The following is a 20,472-nucleotide window of genomic DNA, read 5'->3' on the forward strand; positions in this document are numbered from 1 at the left end:
ATGCTAACGTAGCCTATCTATTTTGTAGGTTGATATATTTCCTTTGCTCTTTCCCGAGACTGCAGAAGAACCAGATTAACAGTGGAGCTACAGATGCGTAACTGAAGCGTTCCGTTCGCGACGCGTATGTTGCAGCAGTTAATAATCACTATGATCAGCGACAGTGGCGCGTACATTTGAAAAAAAAAAAGCCATCTTCTAAAATGGATTTTACGCGTCGCGAACGGAACGCTTCAGTTACGCGTCTGGTGTAGCTCCCCTGTAAATCTTCTGATTAAAGGCTAAACCTCTTAATAGTTTAGCCTACACAACATTTCGGCTAACATTCGAAGCGTGAAATTGAGTATTCCGTCAGGATGGATTATGTAGACATTATCTTACCTGTTCACGCCAGTTCAACAATTGATTTCCACACTTCCGTGTTGATGCAAGAACTGTATGCTCTGTTGGTGGGCCGAATAATTCTCGTCTGGTCTTGTTGCCATAGAGGGCGTGTAATGCATGAGGTCAAGTTGCCACATGTCTTTGTTTCCTGAAAACGTGTAAAATAGCTAGCCTTTATTTTATTTTATTTTATTTCATTTCAAATCTTCATGATATTTGAAAGCATTTAGCCTAATTTGTCATCCGAATCAACATCACTGATAGTCACACTGAAAAGAAGCGAGGGGCATTAATTCGACTGAATCCATTAACTCTTGTAAATTGATAGGCCTAGATAGCCTAACAGTTTATGTATTATGACCAAATGACATTCAAACAAATAGTAATTACATGTTCATTAGCCTTCAAAATCACTCATAGTGTGTAAGCAGCTAAAATGTTTATGTAAACAAAGCTTTGGTTATCTGAGTGACAGTTACAGTAGAGGAGATGGAGATGGAATAACAAAACAACTTGCTATCAAAACAATTTCTCCTTTATCCAACACTGGCAGTGTGACACCATATGGCACACTACAGTATATGGCAGACTGTATGGCAGTGACATTCCTGTCTTTCTTTCTGTCTGTCTTTCTTTCGGAGAATCTGCCCTCTGTCACCTCTGCCGTTTAGCACTTTATTTACTACCACTATTAACACTGTGCAGATACAGGCAACATGTTCTTTAAATTCAGTATAACACGTGACGCCAGCCGAGTCGTGTGTGCTGCTCTAGCCTGACATTGAATAACCAGAATGATGTGAGAATGGGACGTTGTGTAAAATGTAAATAAAAACAGAATGTGATCATCTGCAAATCTTGTAACCCCATATTTAACCCTGTAAACCTGTGTGCAGTGGCGGTTCTAGACTGAATTACTCCCCGGACGAGATCCTAAAAAGTTTTTTTTTTCCCAAACAGTAATTTTTTTATTTGTTGAGACACTATACATGTCATTTTTAAAGCAAGGCGAGACGGCAGTTGAAAACATTGTTTTTGTGACCTCCGGTCAATTTAGAGATTTTGTGCTAGTTTGCTACCTTAGCATGTATTCTACCACCCTACTACAACAACAAAGTCCGATTTGCACATTTACTGTAGGTGTTTAATTCACGAACTTTTGTGTGCTCGCGCCTATGTATTTCTCCACATTTTCTCAAAAGTTCCCATTCTAAAGTGTCATGTACTCCCGCGACCGTGATCCAAATCATATCGTGTGTGACACCGTTGGAAAGCCCTGTTTCTCCTGAATGACACTATGCAATCGAAATATGGACATTTCCTTTGTATTAGCAACCAATCGCGAAAGTTCAAAGACGAGTCTAAGCTGAGAACGAATCTCATTGGCTGTGTTTCAAGGCTGTTTTCTCAAAACGAGTTATTTGCGGTTTTGAGTAATTTTCCGGTAGATACTTCTCAGCCTCCGTAGCACATATGTACACCAAACTTTCCAGTTATACACTTAAAAGTATTCTGAAGACATTTACAGAGGGATTTGTTAATACATCATTCCTGGCCTTTTTTTATGTGACATGTTAATCAAAAAAGCATGGAAAAAATCGTTTTTTTAAGGCTATGGACAGTATATTTGGATTTCCTAGGCAATGAAAGCAGATATCCTGAAATCCCTCTGTAATTTTATTGTAATCTTGTTTGTAAACAACATGAAAGAATAATTTTGCACCTGGCTTTATCATATGCTCAGATCTATCTACCGGAAATATGCAAAATCATGCATATTTAATAATGCCTAATTTGCATAATTAAACATACACATTTCAAAAACTTGTAATACATTTTTTTCTCATTCTTGTGTAAGTAATCAACTGAGGAAGTTTCATGGTGATACCTATTATTTGAAAATGTTACCCTATTCAACTGTAGTGTCTCGCCAGCAACAACAGCCAATTCTGCACAAATAAGCACAGAGAACAATATTCACTATATAACGAATATTACAACTAACAAATATTCACTATGTACACATAAAGTGGCAAATATATAACTTACAATCATGGGAAAAGACTGCTTACAGCACTCCCAAATGACAATGAGGCAATTCTGCATGGTAGCACACATGACGTGCACACACATGACATGACGTGCACACGTGACGATTCTCTATAATATATTTTTTACTGCATTGCAATGAACAAATGTGGATGCAATATGAGTCTTGAATTGGATACCATATATGGAGTTTGCTAGGATCTCAAAACCGTATTACGAACGTGCCTTTGCCATAGAGAAACACATGATAACGTTGGATTATGAACATAGGCTATTATGCCACACAAAAACATGGGGTAAGTGGAGCTAAATGAAGTGATCATTTTGCTGTCACTTCGTCTGTTGTATGGCCTAGAAGGTTGTATTTGGTATCTGTGGATAGCTCTAGCTCTCCTCTTTCATCTGCCATGCGTGCCATATCTTTCTGACTGATTTCACGAGTAAATCAAACGAGAGTAGGCTAATGGTAGCCTAAGCTATATGACATTATTATTAGTTTGTCACTTCGTCTGTTTTTATAACACAAAAGGATCGATGTATTTTGTATCAATGGAAAACTCTGTTTCTCCTCTTTCATTTGATATGCGTGGCATGTTTGAGTGATGCCGGTGTCGTGAGTAATTCAAGCGAGAGTGCTGGATGCGCTGGGGAACGCAGAGCAATATAGACTGTAAATAGGATATACTTTGATTTAACATCATGATTTTTTTTTTTTAATTTTCATACTTGATCGTACAGACAAGTGCCTAGTCTCATTGGAAAGCCCCGCTTCTGCTCTTTCGTGTAAAACAGGTCTCATCTCGCTGCGACTAATAATCACGGAGCAATGTAACAGAGAAGAATGGGTGTGTTTTTTTGACGCACTTTGCGTCAGGTGGGCTCATAGGGTTAAGCGCTCGTGCCGCCCCATACAAGATGCCACCCCGGGCGACCGTCCGGTTCGCCCGTAGGCTACCTAAAACCGCCACTGCCTGTGTGGGCAAATGATGAAACAATGTAAGAAAAATGTTTCTGAACATGACACTGAGAAGGATTTGGGGATTTCATCATCTACATAATATCATTATCATTTTCAGAGAAGCCAGAGAAATATCTAAAGCAAGGGACAGGGTAGAAAAATTGTAATTTGTTGGTTCCATCTTTACTCATTATACAGTTATGTAGGCTATTTCTTTTCTCTTATATCCGTTTTTAAATGTAATTTTAATCTCAAAGGAACATGCCATCGTTTTATGAAATTGGGTTATTCACCATCTCCCTTAGAATCAGAAAATCTTATTTTGTCTCCGTGCATGCATCGTCTTTGTCCGGCGGTAGCACCACCGCTAGCTTAGCTTAGTAGGCTGTAGTGAATGGAATCTCTCGTAGCCAGAGTTTTTAGTTAAAATGAGGCAAAATAAAAAACAACCTTATTAGCGGTACTTCTTATGGCCTGCCTATTCACAATGAGTACAAATAGGAATGGCACAGTGCTCCCCAGTAAATGATGTCAGCACACATATAGTGAATTTTAAAAATCAAAACACACTTTATTCATAACATCATCACATCATATAGGTATGATCCATATAGCAAGAAAATGAATGAAATGTCTCATCAAAAGATTCAATAAAATAGAGTTAATAAAACATGCTCAGACTTGGAACAAAACACATAAATTCATCACAACAGTGTATAGGAGTCATCTACCTCACTTGAGTGGAGCACCCTTGAGTTGATTTGGATCACAACACAACTGCTGCCACTGGAGAAGTGAGATGGTTAAGGCCTGCCATTTCATCTGATATACAAGACATGTACAAGATATTGACGGCTCAAACAGAAAAACACAAATTACAGCATTTGACATCCTCAAACTTTGTGGGGCATGGTGAATTTAGACTGGCTTTCAGGCTAGCTTGAAACATGCCCATAATCTAATCCAAATTACATGTTACCAGACTGATAAGAATTTTGATTCTGATCAGAACATGTTACGATGTCTGGCTATGGCAAACTAAATATCACCCCTTAATGAAACAACTCAGCATATTTCTTAGAACAGTCGAAGTAACTGTCACACTAACTGCTCAGATTAAAGTCTTATAATAACAGTGCTAAAGTAAAAAATAATGCAGGGCCTTTACCTACGCTGCTGCTACTACTACTACTGCTACTACAGTACTACAAGCCTACTACTACTACTACTGCTACTACATTTGATTAACCCTGGACTCACCCTGGAAGTGCATATGATCAGGCGTATTCTGTGGAAATTACACATCTGTATACATATTTTCTGATATTCTGATAGCTACTACATTTGATTTAAAATGCGCACATTTTAATGTCGGTGATGAGGAAGTACTGTACATATAATAAGGCTTAGCCTATTCTGTGGAAATGACACATCTGTGTACATATTTGCTGCTGTGTTCACAATGCAGTTGCCTCATTTACAGATTCAAAATGTACGAAGAGTGACTGAACCAATGCCATCATAAGGATGTGGCTTTGCAAAGGAAAAAAAAGGTACAACGGGTGCGCTGAATGTGGTGTGAAACGTGTGCAAGAAAGTCCTCTCGCCCGAAGAGACGCTGTAGAAAGACAAAATACCCGCTGGCCAGTCCAAATACACACCGATCCGCTGAGGGTCTGGATTTGGCTTCTTTAAATGTGACACCGACTTTGTACTGACCCGGTTGTTGTGGAAAGCAATTAACTGATCCCTGCTGCAAGCCAGATAATACTTTTCAAATGAGTTGAAACCAAACCTTTGTCTCATACCAATGAAAACCATACCAGTCCAATCCACTTCCCAGTAGAAGCGTTCCCCCGACAGACTTGGGAAACACTGCACTTCCACCTGGGAGTTTTGCAAGTTGGACTTTGGCAAAATAGACATATCGTCATCGTCTGAGTCGAATGGGCTGTAGAACATCTCCATATTTCTTCTTGTAGCTTTCTTTCTGTCTTGAGATAGGTCTACTCCGTCACTCCAATCAAATTTGAGGTCTACTGCATCTATTTCAAACCGAACAAAAAGGTAATATAAAAAACAAACACAAAATTCATCTTGAATGAATGTCAGTATGTTTCTAAAATCATGTAAAACTTTAAATGCACCTACATTTCTTGAAACCCCATTTTAGGTGCCTTTCCCCAACATGCTCAATGCTGTGGAAAAATATTTAAACATTTAATATCCAATTGACTCATGTTTCATTATGGATATAATGAAATGTGTGAAAAAATGACAACAATTGTACATATACATAAATACATATTGTATATCTAAATGTAAAGTATACAGGTACTGTAGCTATCCTGGATTAACACAGATGATGTCAAGGGGGCCTTCAAGGAAGTTCTGATATTGTGTGTGTGTGTGTGTGTGTGTGTGTGTGTGTGTGTGTGTGTGTGTGTGTGTGTGTGTGTGTGTGTGTGTGTGTGTGTGTGTGTGTGTGTGTGTGTGTGTGCGCGTGTGCGCAAGCGTGCGTGCGTGCGTGCGTGTGTGTGTAAGCCCAGCTGAACCTTGTTAATTATGACAGCTAGAAAAGTGTCACCAAGAAAGCTAGGACTATGGTGATTAGGACTATGGTGATTTAAGTGCAACAGACTTTATTTTCGCAAAGAGAAATCATACTACAAATACATCCATTACAATTTTTTAAATAATAATTAAAAAAACGACTGTTGGACGACTGTTGCACTTTCCAAAGATACATAGCCTATGGCTATTTTAAGCCATCAAATGTGTAAACATGACAGGCTAAATTACAGCAAGTAGGCTACAAATGTGTAAGAAAAGTCTTATGTCAGAGATATTCCATGAATTCCATGAACTTTCCAATCCACCGGTGATTTACTGCTGCTATGCCGCCTGAAAAACTTGCGTACACAAATTGAGACTTGACATGAGCTTCGAGTGTAGCTACCGCTCACGATCAAATTGATAAATGCCATCCTTTGCGTGGAAATAAACGTACACCTGTCACACCCCTGTTTTATGTTGTACGCACATTTCATGAAAGAGGGCCAGTGTGTGTGTGTGTGAGTGTGAGAGTATGAGGTAGAGAGAGAAAGAGAGATGAGCAAATTGAACGGAAACTGTATCAGCAAAGTGCCCACTTCATCTCCATTTCATATCTCTAATGCCCACTGTGTATAGCCTAGAAATCTAGACACCCCTAGTGGTAGTCTGAGGTTTGCATACATCAAAACTGGCGTCTGTCAATAGAAGGAGATCTGGGTACTTGCAAGGTTTTTTTTTCCTATCACACCTTTTATACTCTCACGGTGAGGAAGATGTCTGAAATAGGCTACAGATGTTTTTCCTTACGCATTTCTCATTCTCATCTGATTACAAGTAGGCTTTCATCACCGGTATGTCAAGATTTAGATTTTCGCTAAATGGGCGCTAACCAAAACTAACGACTTAGTGCAAGTGTGAGATCACTTTTTAATGCCAGATGTGCTCCTCTGCAACTGCTGAGCAAGCTCACTTTGCACTTTCTCTGTGGAAATGCCAGATGTGTACACAGCTGCTTAAAGGTATGAAATAGGGATGTTAACCGGTGACTGTTTAACTGATTCTAACACTAGACAAACACCTTTATTTGCAACGCGATCACCTTGTACCTAAACCATTTCGAAATGAAGGAGCCATTTGTCCTCCACCTACTTAGGCTACAAGCTCCTTGGTTTGCGGGACTCATGTTTCGCGCTGTAGGGGATTTAAAAAAAGTGACATGAGTGGAAGGGCAGCGCCGGGGCTGTGTGTGTGAGCGGGGGACAGAGATACAGTATGTGACAATATCTCAAATAATTACATAAAAAATATATTTCAAATAACGTAGCATATTTTAAACTAATCGGTTAACCGGTTTCAACCGGCTAATGAGGCTCGGTGGTTGGTTAAGAAAATTTGTAGTTTTCGCCATCCCTAGTATGAAATGGCCTTGGGTGGGTGATTGGACCCTGTAGATATTGTTGACAAGTGGATTGAGGTCTTTCTCATTGTGTTAAATTAGCTATCTAATTAACTTTAGTTAGATTTAATAATTGCACTTTCATTAATATACGTTTTAAGATTAAAAATGTATATACTGTACATATTTCACTTTGACATGAAAATATTCCTGTTATGAGATTTCTGCTTTCAAACCTATTTCAACCTCACTTCAGTTTCAAGGCTTGTGTTCCTGGGTTCTCTGCTGAACGACAAATCATTAACAGCCATTATTCAGTTATTGCCAATTGCAGCATCTGACTTTTATACAACAAGATTATTTTTAGCCTACTTCAGCTTCTGTAGATGGCAGTGTGGATCTTCCAGTCTGGCAGACAGCAGCTGTATTCCTGACTCTTCGGGGTGATTGTAGCTGAGATCCAGCTCTTCAAGATGATGGGGATTTCTGATGAGAGCGGAGGCAAGCAAAGCACAGCCTCTCTCTGTGATCTGGCAACCAGACATCCTGCAAAGGAGAAAGTGTATTTTTACATTCATTAATTTTGGCAGAGGTTTTCACCTAAGGCAGCTTGCAATTCAAGAATAACAATCCAACTTTGGTACAGTAATTTGAGACTTCAGAGTAAACACTATGTACTAATTCTACTAAGTCTAACAAAGTTCAAAGACATTAAGTAAAGATGCCTACACAGTAAGTGTGAGTTTAGGCATGGACAGGAGATGCTCTTGGAAAAAAGGGTTTTCATATTAGGATATGACCAATGCCTAAGCAGATTCAAAACAATGAGACACCATCCTGTAGGATGATAAAGGACAGCATGGTTTTCCATATCATATTTGCACCTGAGGACACGAAGGGAGCAGCTGGGATTCCTTAATCCAACCGATAGTCGTCTCAGTCCTGCGTTTGGCAAGTCGTTGTTGGACAGGTCTAAGTCTTTCAGCTCCGAAAAAGACCACAAGACAGGAGCCAAAGCCTCACATGATCCTTTATAGAGCTTGCAGTCTTTCAATCTAGAATGGAATACACACACACATGGAGCAAAACAACAGGGTATATCTCAGTCAGACTTAATCAGAGTAAGCCTCTGTGTAAAGATGATAGCACAAGGCTAATACTGTATCACTGCTACTTGGACTTCTGGCCTCAATGTGGAATTGATTACTTTCTCAACTAACACTGACCTCACTATAGCCTAGGCATTCAGTCTGACCTGTTTTGGGCTATCTTTTAATGTGGTCACTTGCTCAGTTATAGGCTATAGCCTATTTGTGCAAAGGCTGACTGACTAAGATTAGCTCTGAATGAACAAATGAAGCCATGGTGCTATTGAAGAAGAAACATGTTTACAGAAGGCACAGTGAACGTTATTTTAAATGATTGTGTCTTCCTCACACTCTCTGTCCCTTTCTCCACTCACACAGCCTGAATGTTTTTGGGAAATTTTCGTTTTCATTTGGTACTAAACGTAAGGAGGGGCAACTACCACCACCAGGTTCAATACAGCTACTAATAGAGTTTGGACTGATAGAAAACCTGTGTCGACTAGCTCAGGGATGGAGTAAGGCAGAGGGACAAGAGCCAACTAGTCGAAATGAGCGACGGTCCGTGTATTGGGAAAACAGCAGATCAGTGGATTAACACAAGACATTACTATACGAACTGTTGCATTCATATTGTTTTACAAGCTCACAAAGGGTTCACATTTCCATTCCCCAATACTCACCCCAGTGTGTTTAACCGACAGTGGGGACTCATTAGTCCAGTGCAGACCAGCTTAACTCCTTCATCTCCTAACAGATTGCCACTCAGGTCCAGTTCCCTGAGACTCGACTGCTGAAGGACCTTGGCCAGTGTCACACAGGACGTCTTAGTGATGTGACAGGCACACAACCTGGTAACAAAATAGGCCAGTATGTGTAAGAAAGCCCACCAGTTAATAACATAGAAACATATTTTATATCATATTTATACAACAAGTCTATTTCTACAGTCAATCAAGTAAGTGACACAATACCTCAGCGTTTCCAGCTCACACTTTTTGCTTAAAAGTGCCTGAAAAATGTTCTCTACTCCAGCATCTGTCAAGGGGTTGTAACTCAAGTCAAGTATCTTAAGTTGGGATAATGGCATCTCCATGGACCTCACCAATATGTCACAGGTATCTTGATCCAATTCGCATCCACAAAGTCTATGAAGGAAGAACAAATATTTTGTCTGTTAGCCTAGCTTAGCTACATTTCACAAGGTAAGAGAAGAGTCCCAATTTCTTTTTCAAAACAGAAATGTCACGTTTTGTTTTTTTAAAATAAAACAACTGGGATCAAAATTATGGTTGCAGCAGACTTTTCTCTTGACTTACGGTACGGCCACACATATTCGTCACTTCACTCTGTCGTGTCGTAATCTGCTATTTCCCTATGGGTGACGTCAAGCGACTTTAACGCACCCACAAAGCATTCCGGGAAGGCAGCGCTGCATTTGAAAACGTGTCGCGCGACAGAAAAGCTGGCCGATGCCCAGCTCTATGCAAATGAGTCCGTTGAACGCGAGGCGTCTGTCCAATGAAAGCACGAGGTTATAGGGCCGTTGTTGTACTAAAACAGTGCCTGTGAAACTTGGTTCCGTTTACAAGACAAATTCATCTTTAACCATCTCTTCCACGACCAGCTAGTATAGTATTTAGTAAATAAATTAAACTTGGATTTGGAGAAATACATTGACTGTTGGTGTTTCTGGTGAGGATTTGAGATTGCATTGAGTAGTTAAAATAAAACAAGATTTGAAAATGGCTTGCATAGTTTGTGTAGGCTATTAATATTTTCGTATGCTGTTAAATACATGCCTAAAATAGTGGTCCATTTGTGAGAAACACTTGAGACAAGTTAAAACGAACTGCTTATGAACTGCTAACTGACCATTCAAACGAAACCGCCACTCACGACGAACGAGGGGAAGGCGAGCGACACCCTCCGTCACATATGTCGCAGGTGACTGCCAATAAATAGTGTCCACTAAAAGAGGAGAGCGTGAGAGAGAGTGATAGAGCAGAAGGAAAGGTGAGTGGATGATAAAAAGCATTAATAAAAAAAAACTGGCCGCTATACAACAACTTTAGCCCAGGTTCCTCACCAATCAAAGTTCTAAGGGTGAGTGGCAAAGCTCGTATTTAATCTTGACCAAAGTCATGTGGGAGACTCCAAGGTCAAATTGTGGAAGAAGGTATATTGAAGGTGATGGTAGCATCATCCTGTAGGGATACTATGACTTGGGAGAAGATTTCCTTTCCAGCAAGACAATGAGCTGAAGCATACAGCAAGAACTACACATCTAACGGTTTAAAGACAACAAGGTGAATGTTCTGAAGAGGCAGAGTCAAAGTCCATACCTCAATCCTATAGGAAAGCTGTGACTGGACTTGAGAAACGCCGTTCACAGTTTTGCCAAAAAAATGAGTAAAATTGCATCATCAAGAAGTTCAAGCTTAAGGTACGTTCAGACTAAGCGTCTTTTTCGCAGCTGCTGCCGTCCGTTTTACTTTATAATGAAGTAGACCGTGTTTTCAAAAAAGTCATCAGCTGCAACCATCTTTTTCTTCAGCTCAGAAGTTGAGAAATATTCAACTTCTAGCAGAAAAATGGCACACGTCATGCTGTCTTTTTTACAGCTGACCAATCACAAGCGGATTACCGAGACCTGTGGTTTCCCATTACAACAAGCAGGGGTGTAGTGGGTGTTGGATGCAGGGGTACACCGTCCACCCACTTCTCCCGACGTGAGATATAAAAAAGTAACAAATATAAAATAGCCTACAACTTAAAGGAACACTCCACCGTTTTTTCATATTAAACTATGTTATTCTGTCAACTAAGACGAGTTGATACATTCCTCTCGCGTTTCAATGTGTGCACTCAAAGGCTCTGGCGCGCGGCGCTACTTTGATAACACTTAGCTAGCCCAGTTTCAGTTTCTCTGTGCGAGAGAAACTGAAACCACTCGACGTTGGTAGCAGAGCTCCGCTTCAACTAAACTAACACTTTATTTGAAGGGGTCTACATAAGGGTGTCATGTAACCGTCATAAGAATGACATGACACATGTCATGCACATTAATGACACATTATTGATGTTTATGACTGTTGTCATAATGTGTCATTCGGTTTTTGGAATGTCAAGTTCACATTGTTTGAGTGTCATCATTATGACAATTTGACATTAATGCATGTGTAAATAAGAGTACATAGGGAATTTGCATATAAGTGTGGGATCACTAAGCTAAGTGGTTATATTCCATAGAGGTGATGAATGAACGCTTGCATTCATTTGTTTATTTAATACTTTAAAGAACTCAGGATACCATTACCTACCCATGGCAACGAGGCGCTGATGTATTATGGTTTTGCAAAATTCATTGCTGAAATAAACTCTTTGAAGTCATGACTTGAGTATGGTGTTTGTTATTATACTTGAAATTAGACTCAATGTTCCAGAAATGTAAAATGTACAGAAATGAAACCTACATGACAGTGTAATGACACTTCATGACATGTTCAGGAAACATCTCAGACGGTTCACTATACTTGAGGTCAAAGGTAAATATTCATGACAATGTCAGAAAACTATTTTGGTCAGTAATGGTTCTTTGTGACAGCTTAATGACAAGTCAAAACTGTACCACTGTAGTTGAGGTCAAGAAAAGTGTTCATGACCAATTTATAATGGTGTCATGACAGCCAATTGTTCAGGCTCATCACTTAAAAAACCTTAACTCAGGTTATAGGAGATAACTCAGGCCAAACACAGTTATATGTCAAGTTGTCATGACAATATTGTAAACGGATTACATTTTCTTGCCTAATGTCAAGTTGTCATGACAAAGACACCGTCAAATAATGTCATCTTGCCTAATGTCAAGTTGTCATAATGATGACGCTCAAACAATGTCAACTTGACATTCCAAAAACCGAATGACACATTATGACAACAGTCATAAACATCAATAATGTGTCATTAATGTGCATGACAAGTGTCATGTCATTGTTATGACGGTTACATGTCACCCATATGTAGACCCCTTCAAATAAAGTGTTACCGGTGGTGACGTCACTGTGATGACGTCACAAATAGCATACCTCCACTTAAAAAATCCCCACTACACCAATGACAACAACTTAAAAAATGGAGAAAGTGACAGGACATCTGTTGAGAGATTCGTTTTAGTGTCTGAACAACGGGAATTGTTCGACATGACTTCACTCTTTGCCATAACATATGAAAAGCAATAGCCAACCCCAGTTTTTTCTTCCGCGATATTTTGCATCCATACGTCCGACGCCGTATTAGGGCCACGTGTGGGGGGTTTTTCGGGGGGGGGTAAACTTGTATATTTGCCACATTATAAAGTCGCAAATTTGCGAGAAATAAACTCATATATTTGCCACATTATAAATTCGCAAATTTGCCATTATAAAGTCGCAAATTCGCTGGATGCTTCCTGCTTTTTGGAACAGCAATTTTTTTGGAACTCTGACAGATTTTTTTTTTCAAACTAGATATCTGTGGTCTGGATAAATTATTTTGCCAGAAAAAGATGCTAAGTCTGAACATATCCTTACTGAGATCTATCCATGTCCTCTCTAGAGGACCTTTCTAAACTGGAATATCTCCCACACCATACATACTACTGAGCTAAATACTTTTGTTCTCTAAAGAAGACATCCAGGGCTTTTAATTGATACCAAATATATGGGGGTGGGGTTTTGGGAACTTCCTCTTTTTCTTCCTGGAAAATTGGGTCAATTTGACCCATGACAATAGGCGCATTCGAGTTCGGAAACGGCTGACTTCGGCTGGCTGCATACGTCAACGAGAGCTTGAGTCTCACCGGGAGGGGCGAAAGTTTTAGACGCAGATGGTCCCGAACACGATTTAGCAAATTTGACAGACGTGATTTGCGTGAGACCTCGCGGGAGATATCAAGGAATTTGTGTGCATTAAATAATACAGTATTTAACTTTCATTCTCACTCATTAAAATGAGCATGATGACTGACGAAATAAATTGATATGATGTAGTTTAAATAAATCACTGTTGTCATACAGTTAACAGGCCTGCATTGTAGCACATTAATTAAATATCAAGTGTTTTCCGTGTGTATATGTAACCAACAGCATAAAATAGCAGAATATCACAACCTTTTCAGGAGGCTAGCCTACCGCTGTTCCAGACATCACAAATAAGAAGGTATCCCTTCCATATCTGTTCATTTTAGTACATTCTAACGTAAGGGGCAAAGATTCTACAACAGAACAAGATGGATCACTTTTGACAAGCCCAGGTGTCATCCCAGATGCTGGCTACAGTGCTGATCCTAAAATGTTAACTGATCCATCTTGCTCCGCTATAGGCAAGGCAAGGCAAGGCAGTTTTAATTATAAAGCACATTTCATACACAAAAGGCAGCTCAATGTGCTTAACAAGTGCAAGAGAAAAGTTAAAAGAGGAAGTATCAGTGCAAATGCATGAAACGATACAATAGATTAATACATAAAAGATAAAAGGTTTAAAAAGAAAAAAGAAAAATTAAGAGTTAGAAGAGTAAAATTAAAGTTAAAAGCAGAATAAATATGGAAAAAAGAATGCAGACATAAAATACAGCAGTCAGCAAAAGGCATCGGAGAAAAGCTTTGTCTTTATTTTGGTTGTGAAGTTCACAGCAGTAGGGGCCTTTTTAATTGCCTCAGGCAGTTGGTTCCACAACTGGACCGTATAATAACTGAAAGCTGCCCCACCATGCTTAGTTCTGACGGCTGGTTTAACCAGTAGGTTGTTCTGTTGAGATCTAAGTGCTCTTGTAGGGATGTATGGGTGCAGCATGTCAGTGAGATAATTAGGCCCTGTCCCATTTAGGCATTTATAAATAAGGAGTGCTTTAAAATCTATTCTGTAGCTGACTGGGAGCCAGTGAAGGGACTTTAAGATAGGGGTGATGTGCTCACTTCTTTTTGTCTTTGTGAGGACTCTTGCGGCCACATTTTTAATTAATTGAAGCTGTTTTAAGGTCTTCTTTGGCAGGCCTGTGAACAGGCCATTGCAATAGTCGATTCTGCTGGAGATAAAAGCATAGATCAATTTTTCCAAATCACTTTTTGACATAAGACCTCTTAGCTTGGCAATGTTTTTCAGGTGATAAAATGCTGACTTAGTAACTGATTTCATATGCCTGTCAAAGTTTAGTTCACCATCAATGAGAACACCCAGATTCTTTGATCCAGATAGAATCTTTGGTAAGGAGGCAGAACGAGACCCCTGTCATAATAGTCATGGGGAGATTCCTTCCGAACCTGTTCCAAACGGCCCTATCACGTTTTTGAACTGACGTCATGGGGTGGGATCCAGCCGGTGGCAGGCGTTTGAAAGCAGATGCGGAGAATTGCGAAATGTGACTGTAAGCGTCTTCATCCCGCGAGTTTTGAGTGACGTGACATGGTCGCATTTTTGTGACATGATCACAACATTTCTTCAAGTCGAACAACACGTCTAACCAGCATGCACTGCATCTGCATATGACGCAAATTATGTTTCTGTTTGCGCCGACTTGACATGTCGAGTGAGCCTATTGCAAGAAAAAAAGAGGAAGTTCCCAAAACCCCACCCCCATAAATTTGGTATCAATTAAAAGTCCTGAATGTCCTCTATAGAGAACGAAAGGAGTTATGTCAGTAGCATGCATGGTCTGGGAGATACAGATGTCCTCTAGAGAGGACAAAACGAGGCTACAAAAGGAGGCTACTACTACTACTGATATTGACTTGGAGGGGGTGAATATTTATGCAATAGCTTATTTTGCATTATATATTTTTAATGAATGAAAATTACTTAGAGGAAATATGGGTAACACTTTATAATGACTACACACAATTCATCATTTATTAAGCATTTGTTACTAATTAGCTTGTTCATCATTAGTAATTTATTGTTCATGCATAATTCATCATCAGTAAAGCATTTGTTCACAAAGTTATGAATGGTTTGTTCATAGTAAATAAAACAAATGTTTGTAAATACATGGTTTATACCTTATAAATAATGAAACAACCATTTATAAATGAAATCATCTCCCTATTATGAACCAGTTACAAACTATTAGTAAATGCTTTGATCATCAGTATTACTGCTATGTTAATTCCCATATTGTAATTCATGATTAACTCAGGAGTTACAAGTGGTTAGTTAATGATTTTTGTGAGCTCATCTAAAGTGAGGACTGTATATGCCTTGCTACATATTTACAAATGAGTTATAAAGGTTACAGTTGCATTTATTAAGACACTTTCAACCAAAGAGACTTACACTATCAATGAAATTAAAGAGCAAGGCCACAATGGTGACACCCGGGGATTGAACCCCCAATATTCTTAGGCTAACAGCATGCTAGCCCAATGCCTTATCCACTACAATACGCCTGCCCATGGCTATTATGGTTATAAATTCAGAAATATAAAACTGATGCGTGTTTTTGCTATGAACAAACATTTATAATTGTGTTTATAGGCATGATTTACAGATGAGAGTTAATTTAGGAATTATGCTTCAAAATTAAGAACACAGCATTTAATAACATGCTTAACCGTGTGTAGTAGAGGACACTCTTGAATAGTTTGATGTGTTTTTAACTGAGCGGATGTTATGTTCTTCACTTCACAACAAACAATCAATAAACACCAGAGTAAAGTGACAATGTTTTTTACTTGGTTAACTTCACTTCAGTATATGTCAGTCAATTATTTACTTGTATGCTTTAACTCTCTACCTATTGTATCAATGCGCTGCTTAGTGCTACATCAAATGTAGTCATACGCATAACAGGAAAGTAGTCCTCTGAAAACAAGTAAAAGTAGATCCCATCTATTTCAGAATAGTAGCAGAGGTAGTGTAGTGGTTAAGGAGCAGGGCTATCATTCTGTTGCCTGTTCAGTTGAAGGTTCAAATCCCAGCTTCTGCGGTTGTGTTTAATTTAATTGACATTATTGTGTATGTCGCTCTGGATAAAATTGTCAGCTTAATGAATGAATGTGAACGTAGTATCTACAACTTATTTGCAAATGTGTAGCAAGGCATAAAAAGTCCTCACTTTAGATGAGCTCACAAAAATCATTAACTAACCACTTGTAACTCCTGAGTTAATCATGAATTATAGTATTAGGAAGTGGTTTATAAAACATGTATTCACATCCTTACTAATCATTAGTGCATATGTAACAACTGTTAAATAATTGACAAAGAAATGTATATATTTATCATTATTAACTTCACTTGTGTGCGTCAAAGTTATAATCCACACTTTCTTTGTGTTCAGAGTTGTTATTCACAGAGTTGTTATTCATAACTTGTTATTCACAGTTTCACTTGGGAGACTCACAGGAACGCTATGCACCTGGTAAAGATAAGACATTTTAGGGAGTTAGGATGGAGCTCTCACTGAAGGTCATTCTCATGTGTTTGAACTGCTTGTTGAATAAAAGCACTGTCTTGTGTCCAAGAGCTCAGAGACTGTTTTGGAGAGGGGAGACTTCTCCTCTCTGGTCACTCTCTCCTCTTGGCGCCAGAGTAGTTAATGAAAATTATGCTACTTGTCTGTGGTTCTTGTGTCTTTAATATTGGGAAGATTTTCCTGACAATAATGAATAGTATTTCATTAACAAAATGTTATTGCATGTTATATTAAGTATTAGCAACGATTTATTCATATTTTAGAAATAGGCTTATTCACTATGAACAAACCAATCATAACTTTGTGAACAAATGCTTAAGTGATGATACATTATGCATGAACAATTAATTACTAATGATGAACAAACCATTAACTAATAGTTAACAAATGCTTAATAGATGATGAATTGTGTGTAGTTATTATAAAGTGTTACCGAAATATGCTTTCACATTGACATTAAATAGAGGATTTTTGTAAATTATTACAAAAAAAGTCCAAATTTAATTAATCAAGAAAGATTCCATTAATAAAAGCAGTAAAAATGGAAATATAAAATGGTGAATTGTTTTTATAGGTTCTGTATACTATCAAACTGTACTGTAGAATAATTAAATCAGCATTTTCCCTCCAGGGTGAAGTTATCAACCAAGACGATACTCACTTAGCTCTGACGCAGCGTCCCAGAACCGGAATCAGTCTTATCCGACCCTCTCTTGATGTCTTGTACTTCCTCAGGTCAAACTCCTCCATCACCTCATCTGACGCGGTAATCATATAGGCCAGAGCAGTGCACTGGGCTGCGCTTATTGTCTGATCAGAAAGATTCCTCATGAAGTTCTGAATTTCTTTCAACATTGAGTCGTCTTTGAGTTCGGTGAGGCAGTGGAAGAGATTGATGCAACGTTCGGGGGATAGAAACTTTCTCTCGTTGTCCTTTCTGAACTTAGTTTTAATGAGCTGGCTGGTTCTCATGATGCTCTCTTGATCTCTGGTTATTTGTAAATTCAAACATCTCCCCAGACTCTCATCCACCGAGAGCCCAAGTAGGAATCGGAGAAAGAGATCCAGATGTCCGTTACTGCTCTCCAGCGCCTGACCAATTGCAGCCTTGTGTAGGTCATGCAGAGTTTTCGTTTTCTCTGTATCATCACTCTGTTCACCTTCCTCTTCATAGTCATATGTGTAGAGATTATATCTGTCTTCTCTTGGATATGGCTGTCTGGTTTCTTGTACTGGAAATGGGTTTGATCCTTCAGAGACAAACTGGTAGAATGTATAGAATGCAGCAAGATACTCTTGTATGGTGAGATGGACAAAGCTGTACCACTTCTCTTTGAAGATGGGATCTTCCTCTTTGACCACTTCTGTAAACACTCCTGAATGTACCGAGACATCAGTGACGTCAATGTCATACTTGCTCAGGTCCATCTCAGAAAACACCAGGTTTTGTTTCTCCAAGTTTGCAAAGGCCAGCTCACCCAATTTGAGGATTATCTTCATGTCTGTCTCAGACAATGGCAACGTATTGTGTTTGCCGTAGTACTTCTCATTCTTCTTCTGCATCTGATAAAGAAGAAATCGGGTGTACATGGTAGTCAGGGAGGTAGGGATATTTTTGCGAGCAGTGTCCAAGACCTCCGGATAAGAAAGCACTGTCGCTGATATCCAACAGAAGACTGGGATGTGACACATGATGTAGAGGCTTCTTGATATTTTGATATGGGAGATAACTCTGTCTGCTAAATTACCATCACGGATCTTCTTCCTGAAATACTCCTCCTTCTGTGGGTCACTGAATCCTTGAATCTCAGTCAAACGATGTGTCACTTGTGTCCAGTCGCTGACTTTGTGGAGTGCTGCTGGTCGAGAAGTTATCCAAATACGTGCAGATGGCAAAAGACGATCAGATTGTATGAGATTTGTAATCAGCTCGTCCACTGAACACTTCTTTGTTACATTAGATGTCCTCCTGTTGTTGTGGAAATCAAGAGGAAGTTGGCTTTCATCCAGACCATCAAAGATGAACACAATGTTGCAGTTCTCATAGCCCTTTGGGTCTTTGACATCTCTAAGCACAGGATGGAACTCCTCCAGCAGCTCTTGAAGACTGTACCCTTCATCATCTTTATTCAACGTGTTCAGATCTCGAAAGGGAAGCACAATAATGAGATCTACGTCCCCGTTGGCTTTCTCTTCTGCCCAGTCCAGGATAAATTTATGCACAGAAACTGTTTTCCCAATACCAGCAATTCCTTTTGTCAGGACAACTCGAAAATCTTCTTGATCATTTTCATTGAGTAAAGGTTTGAAAATGTCATTGAGGTCAATTGGAGTGTTTTGAGAAGATTGTGATTTGAAAATGCTGTCTAAGTTACAAACCTCATGTTCATGGTTTATTCCCTCTGTCTCTCCCTCAAGGATGTACAGCTTTGTGTAAATGTCATTGAGCAATGTTGGGGTTCCTTTCTTTGAGATGCCTTCTAAAATGCTCCCAAATGTCTTTCTCTGACTTGATTTCAGTTTTTCAAACACTCTTTTAATGTGGATATCTGTTGAAAAAAAAGGCAGCATTGATATGCATCACAGCATCTGACATAAGTCTATAATTGAAACTGCTTATAGACAAGACTGTGATTACGAAGTGTTATGATATTGTAGCATACCATTATAACTAATGCTTGAGGTCACATGTGACCATGTTGGGAAGATTCATTTTGAAATACAATAGTTTGGGATTACAAGTTACAAGTTATCAAAATGTAATAATAGTGTAATATGTAATTGAAGTAAATACACTTTATTACTTTTTTATTCTAAATATTCAACTGTTAACCATTTTTGACGGTTTAAATGTTTAAACCTGGCAATTTTAACCTTAAAGCAGTAACACTGACTACTGTCAAACTCCCTTTAAATCCTTCATACATTACAGTAAATCTATAATAATTGAATTTGAAATAACAGCCACCACAAAGTCGGATCATTCTGAGGTCATATGGGCTGTCTCTGAAAACAATCCTGCCCTCTAAGACAGCATTATGTGGCAGCGAAGAATCTCTCACTGAATGTCCAAATCAAATATTTCTATAAAATACTGCCTTCCAAGATGCCAAATTTTGAAGGCAGCATACAGTATTCCTTGTATAGGTATTCTATATCTTTCTGCCAATAATCAAACTTGAAATACAGTAGAACAATACTTTACGACACTTTCAAATAAAATGTAACCCCATTGTAATCATGAAACTCTTCAAAAGTAGGCCTAACTGTAATTTAACTACACATTAAATGAAATTTAACTTTATAACTGTATTGGATTACAGTTACATTTATTTTGTATTCAAATCACATAATTCCATTACATGTAATTTGTTACTCCCCAACACGGCATATAACTTACACTGTAACAAAGAGCATTTGGTGAATAAGCAGCATTTGACATGGGGCAAAGAGACCAATGGAGCCATTAAGGGCTAGAAGAAGCTTTAGTGTACATTCTGATACCCTTCATCATTACCCTTAATGCTTTGTGAATATTGAGTTATGTAGAGATATAGATAGATAGATAGATAGATAGATAGATAGTGTTACCCAT

The 20,472-nt window shown here is 38.8% G+C and overlaps 1 protein-coding gene across 1 annotated transcript; it reads right to left on the reverse strand.

Moving 5' to 3' along the window:
• Positions 1-3,964: 3,964 nt before the first annotated feature.
• LOC134077455 (NACHT, LRR and PYD domains-containing protein 12-like) lies at positions 3,965-20,472 on the reverse strand. The gene is made up of 8 exons (XM_062533072.1): positions 20,469-20,472; positions 17,539-19,426; positions 9,403-9,576; positions 9,112-9,279; positions 8,228-8,398; positions 7,716-7,889; positions 5,543-5,589; positions 3,965-5,436 (listed from the first exon to the last, which is right to left on the reverse strand). The coding sequence occupies exons 1-8, from the start codon at positions 20,470-20,472 to the stop codon at positions 4,877-4,879; spliced, it is 3,186 nt and encodes a 1,061-aa protein (XP_062389056.1). The 3' UTR covers positions 3,965-4,876.

This window comes from Sardina pilchardus, chromosome 1 (genome assembly GCF_963854185.1).
Source record: "Sardina pilchardus chromosome 1, fSarPil1.1, whole genome shotgun sequence".
Taxonomy (NCBI): Eukaryota; Metazoa; Chordata; class Actinopteri; order Clupeiformes; family Clupeidae; genus Sardina; species Sardina pilchardus.